Source organism: Mesoplodon densirostris, chromosome 1 (assembly GCF_025265405.1).
Source record: "Mesoplodon densirostris isolate mMesDen1 chromosome 1, mMesDen1 primary haplotype, whole genome shotgun sequence".
Lineage (NCBI taxonomy): Eukaryota > Metazoa > Chordata > Mammalia > Artiodactyla > Ziphiidae > Mesoplodon > Mesoplodon densirostris.
Genome location: NC_082661.1, coordinates 65,909,565 through 65,930,546, shown reverse-complemented (window position 1 = coordinate 65,930,546; position 20,982 = coordinate 65,909,565). Strand labels below are relative to the sequence as shown.

The 20,982-nt window shown below is 39.9% G+C and overlaps 1 protein-coding gene across 4 annotated transcripts in view; it reads right to left on the bottom strand.

The window, feature by feature from the left end:
• The window catches only part of BOD1L1 (biorientation of chromosomes in cell division 1 like 1), a 55,686-nt gene that overhangs the window by 23,004 nt on the left and 11,700 nt on the right, over positions 1 to 20,982 (bottom strand). For all 4 annotated transcript variants that reach the window (XR_009532991.1, XM_060104082.1, XM_060104093.1 and 1 more), the window contains exons 5-10: positions 20,652 to 20,801; positions 12,204 to 12,370; positions 10,941 to 11,052; positions 10,139 to 10,277; positions 8,937 to 9,009; positions 1,125 to 7,095 (exon numbers count right to left, since the gene is read on the bottom strand). Coding sequence is in view for 3 of the 4 variants with exons in the window: in XM_060104082.1 (XP_059960065.1) it covers positions 1,125 to 7,095; positions 8,937 to 9,009; positions 10,139 to 10,277; positions 10,941 to 11,052; positions 12,204 to 12,370; positions 20,652 to 20,801 (6,612 nt within the window). In the remaining variant the exon portion in view is untranslated. The remainder of the gene's footprint in view (positions 1 to 1,124; positions 7,096 to 8,936; positions 9,010 to 10,138; positions 10,278 to 10,940; positions 11,053 to 12,203; positions 12,371 to 20,651; positions 20,802 to 20,982) is intronic.

Here is a 20,982-nt window from a genome sequence, read left to right as displayed (position 1 = left end):
TTTCAACCCTTGGGACATTTCTTAATGTCTCCTATCTAAGTCTCTATAATGAACAGGACTAAACCTACTGGCCTCAGCCTCTGGAGGCTGCATTTAGATGGTATCTAAGGTCTATTCCAGTTGAGAAGTCTAGGATGCTACAATTTATACAATCAGAGTAGAAAGGAAGACGACATCCCTGATCCCTTCAAGTCCAGCCCATGTGCCCCCTCTGAGTTCTCACAGCATTATGTGGTTAACCCTATTCTAAGCACCTGTCACACTGCAGTGTCATGGCCTATGTACAATACATGGCTAGATTCACAGCTGTTTTCCCATCTTGACTATTTATCTTTGAATCCACAGTGGTACCTGGTGTAATGTGTCTGAAGTGGGAGTGTATGAATGACCAAGCTTAAAGCTTACACCTTTGAAAGTTACCAACTGTTTCTAACAAGACCAGCACTCTCTGAAATCTACCAGGAAGGAATGCATTTCTTTTCCTTTTCAAACAATTCTAAACCAGAAACTAACTCATTTATATGAACAATAAACTCCATTAAATAAACTAATGTGCTCCCTTGATTAGAAGTAGCCAGCCAGACTGAACTGACACATAGTTCAAGTCTGTAAGTCAGATAAGGGTTGGAATGATGCTTGTTTTTGTACTATTATCTCCTTTTTATACAACAGAAAACTGAGGCTCTGAAGTAATTTTTTTCTAAGAGGCACCTGAGTACTATGCAAGTTATTTAAACTCTCTGAATCTTTTTCCTCATTTGTAAAATTAGGGTGATTAAAAAATATACTCATTTCATATGCTGTTGTAAGGGATCTTCATTTTGATTGATAAGAAATCTGAAGGTCCAAGAGGTTTAGTAACTTGCAACAATCCTGCAGACAAAACTTGGCCAGCTGACGACCTGGCTCTCAGCCTCTGGCCTCTGGTCTCATCGCATGTGAGAAGCAGGTCTAAGGCTTTAAGCTTTTAAACACAATTTTAGAGAAGCCTGACCTTCAAGTTGGATGACAGCTATTTTGTGACGTTCTAGAACCCAAACTATCTTTTGGAATATTGTCTTAAATGTCCTCTACACACAATTACCTTTGTAAAATGCAACAATGTGCACTTAAGAGATTCTCACCTATGTTACGCAAATTCTCTTCAGAAGAAACAGTGACTTCAAGGCCTCCTTCTTCCTGGAAGGACACGGTCATGCTGCTACCATCTCCTGTTTTCTCAGCAGGCGCTGGAGTGCTCCACTTGCCACTGCGATCACTCCTGATAGTCAAGTCCTGCTTGCACTTAGGAGCTGCGAGAGCTACAGCGTAGGCAGCGGGAAGGACTGTCATGTGAGAAGGAGCAACTTCTGATTCTTGGCCATTAATACATTCAGTGGTGGTTTTCAAGTCGCCCTCAGGCCCCTGCTGATCATCAGCTTTTTTAGCACCAGTATTTACAGCTGTCAAACAGAGCACCCTGATGGAGGAGTCCTCGGCTGCCTGCTCTGCTCCTCGAGGGCCGAGAGGCAAGTCCACACTAACCCCTGCCGGACACCTGCCTGGAGTGCTGTCCCCCGACGTCCCTGCCTCAGGGCTTTCATCTTCTCTCTGAACTTTGCCCACACAGTCCTTGCCAGACTTCTCTGTCTCTGGTGCACAGCCAGCACCTGCAGAGAGCACGCCGACCGACACCCTGTCGTGCCCTTCCCTGGTGCCCACTGCCACCATGGGGCCCACTTCTTTTTCTCCTGTGGATGGCCCAGGATGCTGACAGTTGTCCTCAGCAATTAGGCTGGGCAGAGGGGCCTCAGCCTTGCTCATCTTCGAGGCTGACAGGTCATCTTTTCCTTCAGGGCTGCCTGCAGTCAGCTGATTCTCTTTGTGCCTGTCTAGGCCAGCGGCGGCCAGCACACATTCGGCTGTGCTGGTGGAGATGATGGCGGCATCACTCAAGTCCTCTGTTCCCACAATGGCGGGCTGATCTTCATCCTGTGGGACGGCACCCACCATGACTGCCTCACGTCCTTCCGAGGTGCTGGTGGAAATCATGGCGGTGTCACTCGTCTCCTCTGCTGGTGTGACCAAGGGATGGACTTCCTCCTGAGGGACAGCACTGGACACTGGGCCCTCGCAGTCTTCTACTGAGCTTGTTGAGATGATGGCACTCCCATCTTTCTCTTCCATGCCTGGGATGGATCGCTCATGTTCCCTTCCCACAGCCACACCACAAATGGAGGCCTCACACTCTTCTGCGATGCTGGTGGAAATGAGGGCACACTCATCTTTCTCCTCCTTGCTGGTTGAAGCGAGGGGGCTCTCGACTTCCACAGGTGCGCTGGGCATAGGCACATCGAAGTCATCAGCACTCACCAAGACTGGCCCTTTAGCTCTTTCTTCAACTGCTACAACTGGCTGCTGACTCTCGGCACCTTGGATGGTTGTTGCACTGGAAATGGGCACCTCGAACTCCTCCCCTATGCTTGTGGAAATCATGGCACACTCGTCTTTCTCCTCGTTTCTAGCAGCCGGGAGTTGGCTCTCACCGCCTGACCCCGCGCTGGGCATGGGGACCTCGAATTCTTCCACGTTCACTCTGGGGCCTTCCACGCTTTCTTCAGTTCTCTGGGCACTTGAACGACCTTCTTCCATGTCTACCATCGTGTTTAGCTGCAAGGTGAAATCATTTGTTGTACTGGTAGAAATCATCAAGCCTTTGCCTTGACTTTTACCACTGGCTAAACAAGCTGGGTTGGTAATACTGACACTGGCTTTAGCAGCCACAAGGCCATCACAGTCTTCATTTTCCACAGAGGTGATGATACCTTCATCTGCTTTTTCACCTGGTGACGCGTGATGAGCCTTGTATTCTGGGACTGCACCAGATACAAGAGCCTCATAACTGCCCCCCACCAGGCCAGTGGAAATAGTGGTATCATCGACTTTTTCTTTTCTGGTGAGCTGACTGTCACTATGATCTGAAGCCGCACTAGTCATGGGACCCTCGCAACCTTCACGAACTGGAGCCACTTCGCCCTTTCCTGCAGCTGCGCTGGTCACGCTGCTTTCCACAATCCCTTTGGCACTGGAGCAGATCTCTGCATCTTTAATGTCCTTCTCGGCACTGCTCATGCTATCAACATTACTCTCATTTGCATTCGGGACGGCAGCCCCGGCCTCGGCTTCCACATGCCCCACTGCAGTGCCAATCCGACCAGCCCCTTCTTCTGCACTTTCACAAACGGACACCCCTTCACCTTCTTCTTCGATCCCTGTGCATGTTGATGCGTGCCCGATCTCATTGCCTCTTCCAGTACTGGTCACGACACCCTCCCCTTCGTCATCTTCCTCCTTCGCGCCTGTGCTGGTCACGATGTCTTCGTCATCGCACGGACCAGCAGCAACTAATGGTATGTTGGTGACGTCTTTGGCAACTGTGCTGTCCATTGCACTCTCTCCGTTTTCTTCTGATTCGGAACTTAGAGCAAAGCCTTCGCTGCTCTCTTCTGAACCTGTGCAACTTGCCGGCCCCTCCCCATCTTCCTCTGTTATCCCTGTGCTGGTGACCGCGCTTTCACCTTCTGGGCCGTCATTCACAGACCCGTCTCCCTCCTGGGTGGGACTGGCTCCCGCTAGCGTGTCATTATCTACTGGGACCTCAGGGGCCCCTGTAACCCTCTGCTCCTCCTGTGGCCCTGCACCAGCTACTGAGCACATGACGAAGCTATCACTTCTCCGTTCTGCTCCTGTACACGTCACAGTCCCCTCAGTTTCCTTCTTGGGGCCCATTCTCATCATATTTCTCCGGAATCCATCCACCTCTTCACTGCTTAGGGACCCCTCTCTGATGTCTGTGCCAGCACTTGTTACTGCTCCATCACTTTCAACCTCGCTAATAAAAGTAACAGCTCCCTCCATGAGTCCTGAGTCCCCACTTGAAGAACCATCACACTTCCCCTCGGAGCCTGCACTGGTCACGGCGTCATCCTTCTCTTCAGGTGCTGCGCTATTGATGTCGTCTTCGGTGGTCCCCGCGGGAGCCGTCACTGGCTCAGCCACTCTTTCTTCTGGCTCGGCCACAGCACACTCCCCACTTTCTCCTTCCTTGGTGCTTGTGAGGAAAGTTTCACTTTCAGCAAATCCTTCTGTGACGACACCCCCACCTTCCTCTGCTGCAGCAAAGATGGTGCCTTCCCTGGCTTCCAGCCCGACGTGAAGAGAGTGCTTTCTGGAGTGCACACCCATCGTGAGGCCTTCATCTGCCTCGATGCTTGTGCAAGGCACGGCCACCCTGCCCTCTGCTGTCTCTGCAGACGTGGTTGTGGCATCCCCCGCCTTCACTGGGTTTAGGGGAACACCTCTGTCCTTCCCTTCAGTACTGGTGGCAATGGAAGTCTTTTCTGCTCTACCAGACCTGGCTGTTGCAGTCTCAGCTTTCCGGCTCCTTTGGTGTAAAACAGAGGATGCAGTGTTGCTTTCAGCACTGGTGTCCACCTCACTGTTTTCATTCCTTCTGTCAGCAACAGTTGGCATGTTTTCTATTTCACCTGGGCCTCTACTATGCTTAAGTCCAACAGTTTCAGCATCTTTCTCTGTACTCACACCTACCACCTGATCAACAGCAATGCCATCCTTTTGGCCATTTTCTACAGAAGCCTTAATTGTCTGCTTTGAACTCAAGTTACTTCCTTTCCCAGCCACGTCCACTGAGCCACCTTCTTCGATAACACTCTCATTTTCCATAGTCATGTCTGTTAACTCACTACCAAGAGGCATGTTTACTTTTCCTTCTTTGCTGTGGAGTATAGTGGCCTGGGAACCTTCTGGAATGTGCCTTTTGTTATCCATGCTTGCTTTTGCTAGTTTGTCTACTGCGGAACCTGCATCACCTTCTTTGCTGTCACTTGTCCTAGGGACTTCTGATTCCCTAACAGTCAAGCTCTGGTTAGGGATTTCAGAGTGGTCCACAAGCAAGGTGCTGGCTGTGCCACCTTCTGAAACAGTTCTTTTGTCAACTGAAGGAGTTACACCTGAATCATGAGATTGTTTCTGAGGCACAGCAGTCACAGAACTTAACGACAGGGAGGAGTCTACATTTGTGGAATGTTCAAGAGCAGTATCTCCTTGAGCAACACGTTCTTCAGTGGGTCTGGTGGTGTTTTTCAAATTCTTTTGTGCCCTGTCGCTTTCTGACAGAGCACGAGGTAACAATCGATGACTCGTTTCAGAGTCTACATTCATTTCATGAGTTCCTTGTTGAGCAGGCTCTTTCTCTCCAGGATTCGGTTTGGACACAGAACTTTGGAGATGCACTTTCTTGGTCAGGGTGCTTTTATGGTCAGCATGCTTTTCAGAATTACCAACAGTTCCTGTTCCACGTCCTGATTTACAGGCTGGCACTGCTGTTTTTGAATCTACTATGGAAGTTCGTACCTCATCCTTTAGAACTGTAGTGGTTTTTTGTTTTGTAATATTTTCTGAGTCAGTGTCTTGCTGAGAACTACTGCTTCTGATATTTTGGGTTTTGGGTACTTCCAATGCATTTTCCATGGCTGGCTCCAGATCAATTTCCATTGGCTCTTGTTCGGGCATCAAGGCAGGATCACCGCTTTTTTTGGGTCTCTGAAGGGAGGAACTACTGGGAGTGCCCAAAGGGTTTGCTGTTGGTTTTTCTTCTCCTTTGGTCATTTCTTGGGATAAGCTTCCTCTTCGATTTTCACACAACCTTCTGCTTAATTTCTTTTCCACGACTGAACTGTTTCCTCTGGGCTTTTCATGACTGCTGTCAACTTCCTTACCATCCTTATCCTCTGATTTATTTTCTTCCTTCTTTTTCACGTCCTTACTACTATGCTTTAAGCTCCTGCTTTTGTGCCCATCTGATAACTTTCTCTCAAGTCTGGCAGAGCTTGACTCTTTATCACCCTTGTGCTTCTCCTTTGCTAGTGGTAACTTCACTCTGTGACTGGACTCTCTCTGTGCACCGTGTGTTGAAGAGGCAGTGCTCTCTGATGCAGGTTCTGTACCACTTTCCTCAGAAGGTCTGTCTTCAACTCTAGACTTCCGCAGCCTATCTGGGTCACTTTCTTCTGTGTTCTTCTCCTTATCTGGTTTTGAAGTGGTCACCTGTTTTGTGACATTTTCTTGTGATTCTGTTTCAACTGCTTTTAACTGTTTGCCTTGGCTTTTGGATTTAGACTTTAACACAAGTTTCTCTTCTAACAAGCTCTTGGTTCTTCGCTTCTCCTTGTGAACAACCTCTTCTGCTTTTAAATTACTATCTACATTAGTCGAGTCCATATCACATTTATCCTCTGAGTAACTTTCACTTCTTCTCTGTAATGTGCTTCCATGTTGCTTGGAACTCAGAGAATCTTTCTGAATTTTAGAATCACTTGATCTTCTTGATTTGTGCTCTGCCTTAGTTTTGTCGGCTGACCCGTGTCTCTCTTTTCTGTTGTTTTCTTTACGAACATTCTCATCGGTTTTTATAATGTATTCAGAAACTGGTTTACCATCTTTGCCCAAAATTGATAATTTCCTTTCATTCCTATGTTTACTTTTTCTTTCAGCTTTATCATCTGAAGAAAGCCTTGTTTGTTGACTTGGCTTCTGAATATTTTCATCAACTTTCAAGCCTTTCTCAGAAGAGTGAAGCTCAGTCTCATCACCTGTTTTATGTGTACTGTCACCTTTATACTTATGTTTTGTAGACAGTTTGTCTTCTGACAAAGTTTTCTCTTTTTCAGGCTTGTCCTTGGAGGATTTTGTCTCTTTCTTAGGCAGGTTTCTCAAGTGTGGTGTTTCAGAATCATCCTTCTTTAGATGCTTTTCATTTTTAAGTGTGCATTTCTGTTTCTGGGGTTCTTCTGTGCCACTTTCTGACCGTTCCACTGGCCTCTTCCCATCTCTCATGTCAGTCTCTTCCTGCACTCCTTCCACCACAACAGGGGTCGAGGTCCGTCTTTTATGTTCCCTTTCTATTTTGGATTCATTTTTGTTTTCATCAGCTGAATGCAAAGACTCTGAAAGTCTCCGAGTAGGTTTACTTGGTTCACTCTTTGCATGAACATGCTTCAAATCCTTTGAAGAAGATACTTTTTCCTTTTCACAATGCTGTAAGAAAATAAGTTAAAATATAAGAAATACTAACATTAATTTTTATATTCACATCTAACATTTGGGTGCATATAGTACATTGAGTGCTGTCACATGTTACACCTTACTTATTTAATCTTTGCCAGCAGCCAGTAGATATTGTTAACTTCATTCTATGCATCGGGAACCTGAAACTCAGCATGATTCAATAACTTGACATCCAGCAACGAGTTCAGATGATTTCATTCTGAGTCTAGTACCCTTCCCACTACATCGCAGCATCTTTTTAGAGAGTAGTTCTTTTTCCTGAGATGCGTCCATGCATTTAGGAGGCCTTCTTAAACTCTAAGTTGCTAAAGCCCACTAATGCCCAGTGGTCATTAATAAATATAAGCTGAAAGAAGACAAAGCAATGTTATTTTTAGTCCAAAAGCTGAAAACCTAATGAAGGCAATTTAAAAATTTTGCAATGAAATAAAGGTTTCTTATATTTTAATTTAGAAACCCAAATTATTTATGGGAACTCCATGAATTTAGGTTACCTGTAAGACAAGCTATGTAGGAAGCTTCAAATGCACACAATAATTCACGGTAATAATAATGTTATATATGACATATGTATACATTGATGTATCCAAGGGAAGATACTGATAGACCAAAACATCCAAACTTTCCTCCCTACCCCACAGTACGGCACTGAGGGGATTAATGTTAATGACTAAGCACACTCTAATAAAGACTCATGGACTAGCTATAATTATTCTTATTCAAATAATGGGCTGAAGTATTCAGAAAGCCCTCTGTGTCTCTGGGTCAATTTATCACTGCATCTTTTTACATTTTAACAACTACTAATATTGGGACCAACATCTTAAAAAAATACTTTAAAATTAAACTCCTCAAAGAAAGAACAGGGATTTCATCAACCTAATTTTACGGTAAGTTCTAACCAATGTGAATAAAATTTTATGAGATCATTTTTCACAGAAATTTCTCATAAAATAAAGTTAAATATTTAAAGATATGCCATTAGAATATCAGGATATACTTATAAATATGCCTCTAATTTCTGGATAAAGACATCAAGAACATTTACTGGCTATGAATAAATAATTACTAAACCATTAGTGTTTCCCTTACAAGTGTTAAGATAGTTCAGCTACAGAGTTATAAATATGGCAGTATACATAAACATTTAAACCCAGTGAAAACAAGTTTATCTCAAGAAAGTAAGGCAAAAAGGAGAAGAAATGTGTTTACTGAACATTTTGGGGGTAGTTTTATGTACATATTTTTACTATTTAAAATGATCACATCTTAGAAACAATCTAAGTGTTCAACTAAGAGGAAATGCTTAAATTATGGTATTCAATAGAATATTATACAATCAAATATTATAATTAGGAAGTTACAGCATACAATGGGTAAAGAGGCAACATTAAAAACACTTTGCAAGATTACATCTATCTACAAAATTATGAACATATGTTGATGAGAATGTAAGAGAATAAAACAGATAATCTATTTGTGGAGGGATTTTTTGCTTTTTTCCCTTTTGTTTTTCATTATTATTCCTGGCAATTTTATTATTGCCAATATAGGAAATAAGAGGTGGGGAAGTTAGAGGAAGGGAAGGGAGTAGAAAAGTAGCTATTATCCAGATAAAAGATCATAAGAATCAACTTGCCAAAATGAGGACTTTAGGCCATAATAGGATGGGGGTGTTAGAATGCTGAATGTGATGGATTTTTTCAACTTGGAAAAAATCAGATTGTATTCTAACTTTTACTACAAAGGACTGAATGGTGTATATCTAACAAAAGAACAGTTAAAATGGGGTTTTATTAATTAAGACACACCTCACTTATTTTGAGGGTTTCTTTGGAATCTTCTTCAGATTGCTGTTTCTTTTTAGAATTCTCGTCAACGTTCCTAGGTGGGGAAAAAAGTGAAATATGAAAGACAGAAGAGATATGGGAACATATGTATATGTATAACTGATTCACTTTGTTATAAAGCAGAAACTAACACACCATTGTAAAGCAATTATACTCCAATGAAGATGTTAAAAAAAGAAAGTGAAATATGAACTTTGAATCAAATATCAGAATTTATCAGGAAGATTAAAAAAAAACCTTAGCTTTTCTTTACTGTAACATTTAATCTGTACATAGAGACTTGTGCATTTCAATTTAAATCCTATTCTTGGTCAACGGTGAAGAACTCAATCACAAATGTGACATGGAACACTCTTGGCCCTATAGGAAAGTATTCTTGAAACAAAATTTCCTGAATGTTGCTTGAAGATGAATATGATATGGGCTACAATTTCATTTTGAAAGTCTTATCTTCTGAATAAACAGGGTAGTTTTATTTATTCAGATCGACAGGAATGAGGTCTATAAGAGAAATGAGAGCTAACTCCTCCCACTGAGTTCTGCAAATGACTGATTCAGCTATCTTCAAGTTTAAGATAAATTTATGTTAACTGCATCACGATGGAACAGCAAAGTTATAGCCCATGGCTAGACAGCCACTCTCAATCTCTTCAGCTTTGTAATTCTTATAGAATTAACCATGATAATGCAGTGCTAAAAAAAATTTGGCTTGGACCTCTGGTTTATGGGGAGAAGTATGAGATTCTGGTGAACTGCCTGGAAAGACTGGAGAATGGAAACAGTCACTGTCAGTAAGAGGTAACTTGAATGTCCAGAACAGGGATGCTTCCTGAGTACTTCTAGAGAGTCTATAAACTCTCTGAAACTCTAGGGACAACTGTGTGCTTATGCATGTGCATTTTTCTGGGCAAAGAGCCCAAAGCTTCCATCAGATTATCTAAAAAGTCTGCCCGCCTCAAAAGATTAGTATACACTACTTTGAAATATTATAGATATTAATACAATGAATTATGATACTGAAAAGGAAACCCTAAGGTCTTTCATAAACATGGAATAACATACACATTAAAGGTCTCACTCGTTACTGTCATGTTCAAAGCCTCCCTTCTCGTAGCATGCCAAGAGAATGTTACAGTGGGAATGTGGCCAGATAAAATATGTACCTGGAATCCTTTTTTCTCTTTTTGCTTAAGGCTACCTTTTTCTCTAAAACTTTCCGTTCTTTAAGGACTTCTTTACTTCGGGGGGCTTTGGGTTCCAAACTCTTTGTTGATGATTCTTCTAAGTCCACACTACTTTTGCCTGGGAAAGAAGCAATCAATAAACTGTATCTCACAACAGAGTTTTAAAAACAGTGTAATATTTATTTTTCATTAAGATTTTCTAATCACTGTAAAAATGCAGAATGGCTTTAATATCTCTAAGCTGTGTTAGAATAAAAATAATTTTTTAGATGGAGAAGTCATATTTTTTATTTCAAATGTTCATATATGTACATCTGTGTATTTTATATCACACAAGATCAGTGTCCAGAGGAAGTTCAATTTTGTTCAATGAAATATTTCAGATAAATGTTTAACATTTTGGTTAACATAAAGTATAGATGAATTCCATTATTATCACTGCAAGGCTTGAGGACTCACAGGTTAACAATAAATTTTCCAGTGATAATTCATTCCACCATCACTGGAGAATAAATTGCTAACATGTGAGGTGTATTATCTGGTATGTGATAGAATGTTTACTTTAGATACAGAAATATAATTTAAAAAGTGATGAAACACATTAGATTAAAAAGGAAATCTTCCATACCTTAAAATACATAATTTAAAAAAGTGAAGTTTTATTGAGATATGATTATAAAATAAAATGATCAAAATTATATCTCATAAGTTATATTAATAGCTAGAAAATAATGGAGTATATAAGGTAGTTTAAAATATTAAAAGTTAACATCTCCCATACCTTGATTCTTAGCTTTTGAAGACTTTGTCTTTTCTGCTTTCTGTTTTCGTTTTTCCTCAAGTTTCTCCCTATTAATTTGCCTCCTTAAAAGCCTCTCTTCTTTTTCTTTAGCCTAAAACCACAAAATATTCATAATTATCCTGACAGATTTTCAGGCTAAAGCAAAAACACTTTGGGGAAAAAAGTACACTTGCCCTTCAGATGTTCTTACAAATTAATGGGCTCTGCAAAAGTGCATATTTACTACTATATACATATGTGCGTATGTGCGTGTGCATGTGTTTCAATCTGGACGCTACCAGAAGAATAAAAGAGAGAGAAGTTAAATTTTTCCACTACTCTTAAAGAATGCCGTCAATTTAAAGGTATCATTTTGGGAAGTGGTGGCTTAATAAACTGCTATTTCAGTTAAAAGGATAGCTATAAAAATATCTATGAGCATCAAGTGTAGAGGTAGGTCTCCATAATTTTTTGATTTTCTCAAAAAAGAAAGTTGAAATACAGATTCAAGTGACAGGCTAGTCCTACAACAAATGTGACTTTCTGGTCATAATCTCAGGACCCAGGTTTTAGACATGGGACTTTCTGCAGTCATACTTTAAAGCCAGGGAAAATCCAGTCATTGTGTGTTACTCCACCATCTCTTTCCCACCCAGAACTCAAAGCCTCAAAGCACCAAACATCCTAAGCATAAGCGTAACTCCTTATCAACTAACCTCAAGAGATAAGCCACTATTAACATTTTGGGGCACTTCCTTCAAGTCATTTTTCATGTAGTAATATTTCCTCAATCTATGATGCACAATTTTTCATATTTTAATGTTTCTGAAATCGTAAGCCATCTTAAGATTGATGTACATATACAACAAGGTAGCAATTTTTTTCTCTAAAAACCTGTTAATAATAGCACATCTTAGAAGTATTTTCAAATGCAGGAAATATGTGGATGGACTGTGCTTCCCTCTTAATATTATGTTAATGGCTGACGTCATCTCTCTTTATGGCTGGATCCATATTTGAGTCAAACATTTCGACACTATGAAACACCTAGGTTGTTACCAGTTTTTCACTACCATTAATCATGATATGAACACCTCCATCATATGTTTATGTCTATTCTGCCTAGTTAAATGACAAGGTTCCTGAAAGTAGAACCTATATGTCACTGTTTCAAATGCTCACCAGTATCTTGTAAACAGACTAGTCAAGTTTGCCAACCTGACTTAATAGGTTAAAATAATAAAGAGATCAAATCTGACTTACTATAGATTGCCGCCGTTGTTCTACAGTAAGCTCGTCATCAGAATCACTATAATACTTTGAATAAAGATATGGTTTGTGAACATAAGCATGCCGTATACTTTTTGCTTTTCCTTCACTGGGATCATTGGTTTGAGTTTTTGTTTTGTTCTGCTTGTTCTTTTCTTCGTCTGGAAGAAAGTCAATAGAAAGATCAGTGCTTCTGTCAATCAGCAATAAGATCAACATTATGCTTGATCAGCATCAAGAGGCAAAAGTAGTATCAATGTAGTTCGAGTGTATTTGTAGGTCTGACAGGAGAAATACCAGTATCTGAACATCCAGATATTGACATTTTTAAAGGCTATAATCAATTTATTTATTTATTATTTATTTTGGCTGCACCACATGTCATGTGGAACTTCCCCAACCAGTGATTGAATCTATGCCCCCTGCACTGGAAATGCGGAGTCTTAACCACTGGACCACCAGGTAAGTCCTCTTGACTTATTATTTTTTTCCTTTCTTTCAGCTTCTCACATATCAAAAAGGCAAAGAAAAATTAGGCCTTATAGTTATTTATGTTTCTTTGACAAATAGTTAATCCTCATTTGTATGAAAATAGACTTGGTATGAATGCTTTACCAGTATTTAATTGAACAAATTCACCTGAAGCAACACTTTAAAGTAAACTTGAGATGTTAATGACAACCTGCGATCTTTCTTTTATGGAAGAGGGAAGAATCAATAATTGGCCCTACACCAAGTATATACTAAAACTCCTCTATCTGAAGAAGGAGGATAAGTTCCCCATGGCACAGCAAGAAGTAAAGAAGTGGTACTAAGTACTGCTTAGTACTCTCAAAAGAGCCATTTTCTTATTTTTTTGGATCCCATATATAGAAAATCTAGTTCTGTCCAGGAAAAACCTTGAAAAGACCCAATAAAGGATCTAGAATTAAAATTTCCATTTGGCTAGAGAAAGTGGAGTTTTAACAGGATGAGAGCATTCTTCCTACATCGGTACTCAAATGATCTCATGATGATAATTATGAAGAGTGGAGATTGCTGCTAATTCAGTTTTTTAATGGATACTAAGAAAAGAATGAAAAATGGGAGATTCAGAAAAATACATTTGTGGCATTAAAACCTTCTACTTTTTCCCCCTTATGGTTTTCTCTCTAGGTATTCTATCCAAGAGCCAGCAACAAAGTTACAAGATGCTAACTACAGGCAATTGCAAATAATATTCAATATTTTTGACTTTTCAAAAGGTCATAAACAATATTTAATCATGTGGTAAAGAGCAGCATAAGGTATTGATTGTAAGCCCAGACACAGGTTTGAAATGGCTCTGTGCTCACTAGTTATATCACCCTGGACGAGAGAGACACCTTGTCTTGGCAACTCTGTTTCCTCACCTGCACCTATACAATAGTGTAATAACTGAGCACAGTGCCTGGAACACACTAAGCACTTAATAAGGGTTGGCTGAAAAACAACCTATATAATAAAAGAGACGTCTGGTCTTTCTCCTCCATTCTGGGAGGTAATCTCTAAGCATTTGGAATGCCATGACAGATAGGAGTGTTTTTATTTACCTAGGGTTATGGGTCAAGCCAAATTGCCTAACAGTGTGATTTAGGGTGGGAGCATTGGGTCATGGGGTATCAGTTTGGCCTCCAGAGGGGCTGGAGGCTGAGGACAGACACATGGGCAGTCAATTAGGTGTATATGATGAAGCCCCAATAAAAACTTCAGACATCAAGACTCTAGTGAGTTTCCCTGCTTGGCAACAATCTGTATACACTGCCTGATGTCAATGCCAGGAAGGGCACTGTGTCCACAACACCATAAGGAAAGGACAATTGGGAGACAGCAGAAGCAAGAAGAAGTACAATCCTGCAGCCTGTGGAACAGAATCCACAATCACAGAAAATTATATGAAATGAAATGGTAAAGGTATCTATGTCCCAGGTAAAGGAAAAAGATAAAACCCCAGAAAAACAACTAAGTAAAGTGGAGATAGGCAACCTTCCGGAAAAAGAATTCAGGATAGTGATAGTGAAGATGATCCAGGATCTTGGAAAAACAATGGAGGCAAGGATCGAGAAGATGCAAGAAATGTTTAATAAAGACCTAGAAGAACTAAAGAAAAAACAAACAGATGAACAATATAATAACTGAAATGAAAAAGACACCAGAAGGAATTAACAGCAGAATAAGTGAGGCAGAAGAACGGATAAGTGATCTCAAAGATAGAATGGTGGAAATCACTGCTGCAGAACAAAATAAAGAAAAAAGAATGAAAAGAAATGAAGACAGTCTAAGAGACCTCTGGGATAACATTAAATGCACCAACATTCGCATTATAGGGGTCCCAGAGGAAGAAGAGAGAGAGAAAGGACCTGAGAAAATATTTGAAGAGATAATTCCTAAAAACTTCCCTAACATGGGAAAGGAAACAGTCACCCAAGTCCAGGAAGTACAGAGAGTCCCAGTCAGGATAAACTCAAGGAGGAACATGCTGAGACACACAGTAATCAAATTGACAAAATTAAAGACAAAGAAAAAATATTAAAAGCAACAAGGAAAAAATGACAAACAACATACCAGGGAATCCCCATGAAGTTATCAGTTGATTTTTCAGCAGAAACTCTGCAGGCCAGAAGGGAGTGGCACGATACATTTAAAGTGATAAAAGGGAAGAAACTACAACTAAGAATACCCTACCCAGCAAGGGTCTCACTCAGATTTGACAGAGAAATCAAAAGCTTCACAGACAAGCAAAAGCTAAGAGAGTTCAGCACCACCAAACCAGCTTTGCAACAAATGCTAAAGGAACTTCTCTAGGCGGGGAAGACACCAGCAACTTAAAACAATCTTGTACATACACAGACTGCTATATCAAAACTGCATGGGAATAGCAAACCCAAAAACTACTACTACTACTACTACTACTACTACTACTACTACTACTACACACACACACACACACACACACACACACACACACACACAGAGAAAAAGTAACCTGAACACAACACTAAGGATGGTCATCAAACCACAGAAGAGAACCAGAGAGGAAGGGAAGAAAAAAGACCTACAAAAACAAACCCCAAACAATTAAGAAAACGGCAACAGAAACTTACACATTGATAATTACCTTAAATGTAAATGGATTAAATGCTCCAACCGAAAGACATAGACTGGCTGAATAAATACAAAAACAAGACCCATATATATGCTGTCTATAACAGACCCACTTCAGACCTAGGGACACATACAGACTGAAAGTGAGGGGATGGAAAAAGGTATTCCATGCAAATAGAGATCAAAAGAATGCTGGAGTAGCAATACTCATATCAGACAAAATAGACTTTAAAATAAAGACTGTTATAAGAGACAAAGAAGGACACTACATAATGATAAAGGGATCAATCCTAGAAGAAGATATAACAATTATAAATATATACGCACTCAACATAGGAGCACATCAACATGTAAGGCAAATACTAACAGCCATAAAGGGAGAAATCGAGAGTAACACAGTAAGAGTTGGGGACTTTAACACCCCGCTCTCAGCAATGCACAGATCATCCAGACAGAAAGTTAATAAGGAAATACAGGCCTTAAATGATACATTAGACCAGATGGATTTAATTGATATTTATAGAGCATTCCATCTAAAATCAGCAGAATTCACATTCTTCTCATGCACACATGGAACATTCTCCAGGATTGACCACATGCTGGGCCTTAAAGTGAGCCTTGGTAAATTTAAGAAAACTGAAATCATATCAAGCATCTTTTCCAACCACAATGTTATGAGATTAGAAATAAACTAAAAGAAAAAAAAACTGTAAAAAACACAAACATATGGAGGCTACAAAACATGCTACTAAACAACCAATGGATCACTGAAGAAATCAAAGAGGAAATCAAAAAATACCTAGAGACAAATGGAAATGAAAGCAAAGATCCAAAACCTATGGGATGCAGCAAAGGCAGTTCTAAGAGGGAAGTTTATAGCAATACAGTATTACCTCAGGAAAAAAGAAAAATCTCAAATAAACAACCTAACCTTACACCTAAAGCAACTACAGAAAGAACAAGCAAAACTTAAAGTCAGTAGAAGGAAAGAAATTATAAAGACCAGAGCAGAAATAAATGAAATAGAGGTGAAGAAAACAATAGCAAAGATCAATGAAACTGAAAGTTGGTTCTTTGAGAAGACAAACAAAATTGATAAACCATTAGTCAGACTCATCAAGAAAAAGAGGAAGAGGACTCAAATCAATAAAATTAGAAATGAAAAAGAAGTTACAACAGACACTGCAGAAATACAATGCATCCTAAGAGACTACTACAAGCAACTGTATGCCAATAAAATGGACAATCTGGAAGAAATGGACAAATTCCTAGAAAGGTACAATCTCCCAAGACTGACCAGGAAGAAATAGGAAACATGAACAGACTGATCACAAGTACTCAAATTGAAACTGTGATTAAAAAACTTCCAACAAACAAAAGTCCAAGACCAGATGGCTTCACAGGTGAATTCTATGAAACATTTAGAAAAGAGCTAACACCTATCTTTCTGAAATTGTTCCAAAAAATTGCAGATGGAGGAAAACACCCAAACTCATTGTATGAGGCCACCATCACCCTGATACCAAAACCAGACAAAGATATCACAAAAAAAGAAAATTATAGGCCAATATCACTGATGAACATTGACACAAAAATCCTCAAAATACTAGCAATCTGAATCTAACAGTACATTAAAAGGATCATACACCATAATCAAGTAGGATTCCTCCCAGGGATACAAGGATTTTTTTATGTTTTTAAAATTTTTTTTAAATTTATTATTTTTTTAAAATTTATTTTTGCTGGGTTGGGTCTTCGTTTCTGTGTGAGGGCTTTCTCTAGTTGTGGCAAGCGGGGGCCACTCTTCATTGCGGTGCATGGGCCTCTCACTATTGCGGCCTCTCTTGTTGCGGAGCACAGGCTCCAGACGCGCAGGCTCAGTAGTTGTGGCTCACAGGCCTAGTTGCTCTGCGGCACGTGGGATCCTCCCAGACCAGGGCTCGAACCCGAGTCCCCTGCACTAGCAGGCAGATTCTCAACCACTGAGCCACCAGGGAAGCCCCAGGATTTTTTTAATATCTGCAAATCAATCAATGTGATACAAGAACAAATTGAAGAGTAAAAACCATATGATCATCTTAATAGATGCAGAAAAAGCTTTTGACAAAATTCAACACCCATTTATGATAAAAAACTCTCCAGAAGGTGGGCACAGACATAACATACCTCAACATAATAAAAGCCATATACATAAACCTACAGTTAACATCATACTCAGCAGTGAAAAGCTAAAAGCATTTCCTCTAAGATCAGGAACAAGACAAGGATGTCCACTTTCGCCACTTTTATTCAACATAGTTTCGGAAGTCCTAGCAATGGCAATCAGAAAATAAATAAATAAAAGGAGTCCAAATTGGTAAAGAAGAAGTTAAACTGTCACTGTCTGCAGATGATATGATCCTATATGTATAAAATCCTAAAGACGCTACCAGAAAACTACTAGAGCTCATCAATGAATTTGGTAAAGTCACAGGCTACAAAATTAATACACAGAAATCTCTTGCATTTCTATACACTAACAACAAAAGGTCAGAAAGAGAAATTCAAGAAACAATCCCACTTAACATCACATCAAAAAGAATAATATATGCAGAAAAAAACCTACTTAAGGAGACAAAAGACCTGTACTCTGAAAACTGTAAGACGCTGATGAAAGAAATCAAAGACGACACAAACAGATGGAAAGATATACCACATTCTTGGATCGGGAGAATCAATACTGTCAAAATGACTATACTCCCCAAGGCAATCTACAGATGCAAAGCAATCCCTATCAAATTACCAATAGCATTTTTCACAGAACTAAAACAAACAATCTTAAAATATGTATGGAGACACAAGAGACCCTGAATAGCCAAAGCAATCTTGAGAAGGAAAATTGGAGCTGGAAGAATCAGGCACCCTGACTTCAGACTATACTACAAAGCTCTAGTCATCGGAACAGTATGGTACTGACACAAAAATAGAACTATAGATCAATGGAACAGGATAGAAAGCCCAGAGATAAACCCATGCACCTATGGTCAATTAATCTACAACAAAAGAGGCAAGACTACACAATGGAGGAAAGACAGTCTCTTCAATAAGTGGTGCTGGGAAAACTGGACAGCTACATGTAAAAAAATGAAATTGTAAGTCTTTTAATACCATACAGAAAAATAAACTCAGAATGGATTAAAGACCTAAATGTGAGACCAGACACTGCAAAACTCTTAGAGGAAAACACAGGCAGAACACTCTCTGACATGAATCGAAGCAATATCTTTTTCAATCCGTCTCCCAGAGTAATGGAAATAAAAACAAAAATAAATAAATGGGACCTAATTAAACTTAAGAGCTTTTGCACAGCAAAGGAAACCACAAACGAAATGAAAAGACAATCAGAGATTGGGAGAAAATATTTGCAAATGATGTGACTGACAAGGGAGCTGTCTCCAAAATTTACAATTAGCTCATGCGGCTTAGTATCATCAAAACAAACAACCCAATGGACAAATGGGCGGAAGACCTAAATAGATATTTCTCCAAAGAAGACATACAGATGGCCAAGAGGTACATGAAAAGATATTCAACCTCACTAATTATTAGAGAAATGCAAATCAAAACTACAATGAGATATTGCCTCACACCACCAGGCCATCATCAAAAAATCTACAAACAATAAATGCTGGAGAGGGTGTGGAGAGAAGGAAACCCTCCCACACTGTTGGTGGGAATATAAACTGATGCAGCCACTGTGGAGAACAGTATGGAGGTTCCCTAAGAAACTAAAAGCAGAGCTAGCATATGATCCTGCAATCCCACTCCTGGGCATATACCTGTACAAAAACATGGTCTGGAAGGATATATCCACCCCAACGTTCATTGCAGCGCTGTTTACAATAGCCGAGACATGAAAGCAAACTAAATTTCCATTGACAGAAGAATGGATACAGAAGATGTGGTACATATATACAATGGATTATTACTCAGCCATTAAATAGAATGAAATAATGCCATTTGCAGCAACATGGATGGACCTAGATATTGTCACACTGAGTGAAGTAAGTCAGACAGAGAAAGAGAAATATAGTATGATACCACTTATATGCAGAATCTAAAAAAAAATGATACAAATGAACTTATTTACAAAACAGAAACAGACTTGCAGACTTAGAGAACGAACTTATGCTTACCAAGGGGGGAAGAATGGGGGTGAGGGATAGTTAGGGAGTTTCGGATTTCCATGTACACACTGCTATATTTAAAATGGATAACCAGTAAGGACCTACTGTATAGCACAGGGAACTCTGTTCAATATTCTGTAACAACCTAATTGGGAAAAGAATTCAAAAAATAATAGATACATGTACAACTGAATCACTTTGTTGTATACCTGAAACTAACACAGCATTGTTAATCAACTATACTCCAATATAAAATAAAATGTTAAAAAAAATATATCCTGTGATAAACCATAATGGAAAGGAATATGAAAAAGAATGTATAACTGAATCACTTTGCTGTGTAGTAGAAATTAATACAACATTGTAAATCAACTATAGTTCAATAAAATAAATTAAAAAAAAAAAAGAAAGGACAAGTAGAAGCTCTGTGTTTGAACTTTGCCAGACTCTATAGCTTATGTGCCTCTTCCCTTGGCTGATTTTAATGTGTCCCTTAGCTGTAATAAACCATAACTATGAGTTTAACAACTTTCAATGAGTTCTGTGAGTCCTTCTAGTGAATTACTAAACCTAAAGGTGGTCTTGGGGACTCCGAATTTGCAATTGGTGTCAAACATGAGGGCAGTCTTGTGGACTGTGCCACTGACACATGGCATATTCATACAAGATCTCATCTTTTATAATAATCCTAGGGAATGGAGTTAAGAGATAGAGAACCTAGGCTTGTTGAGGTTTAGTAACTTACCAAGCTTGCTCAGACAGACAACCTTGGAGCTGGGACTGAGGAACAAATCTTCCAACTATAAAGTCCTGTGCTCTTGCCACTGTACCACACTGTCTTTCTTTTTTTTTTTTTTTTTTTTTTTTTTGCTGTATGCGGGCCTCTCACTGCTGTGGCCTCTCCCGTTGCAGAGCACAGGCTCCGGACACACAGGCTCCGCGGCCATGGCTCGCGGGCCCAGCCGCTCCGCGGCATGTGGGATCCTCCGGGATCGGGGCACGAACCCGTGTCCCCCGCATCGGCAGGCGGACTCTCAACCACTGCGCCACCAGGGAAGCCCCCACACTGTCTTTTCATGATACAGCCATCTGAATATACAAATACTGCTCAATGGGAAGCTTCACAAAGGCATTATTAAGTAAAATGCTTTACCATCTGATGTAATCTCTCCTTCTTCCATGCTATCAGACATTACAGCTTCCTCCTCAGTGTCTTCTTCAAAAGATGAAAGGTCACTGGTGTGGACAGAGCTAACTGTGATGTCTGTAAGTCCATCCACATCAGAATCTATCAAAGAGAAATCTTGAAGAAGGAAACATAACAGAAAATAAATCATCTTGTTAAATAAGAATACACACAGCACCCAATTCCTAAGTTACATTTAAAATTTTCTGGTTTAAATACTGTCAAAGAACTTCAACTTCAGAAATAATCTCTCACCAATAGTAACCAATATCAAATAAGGTATAGTTGTTCGCAGAAA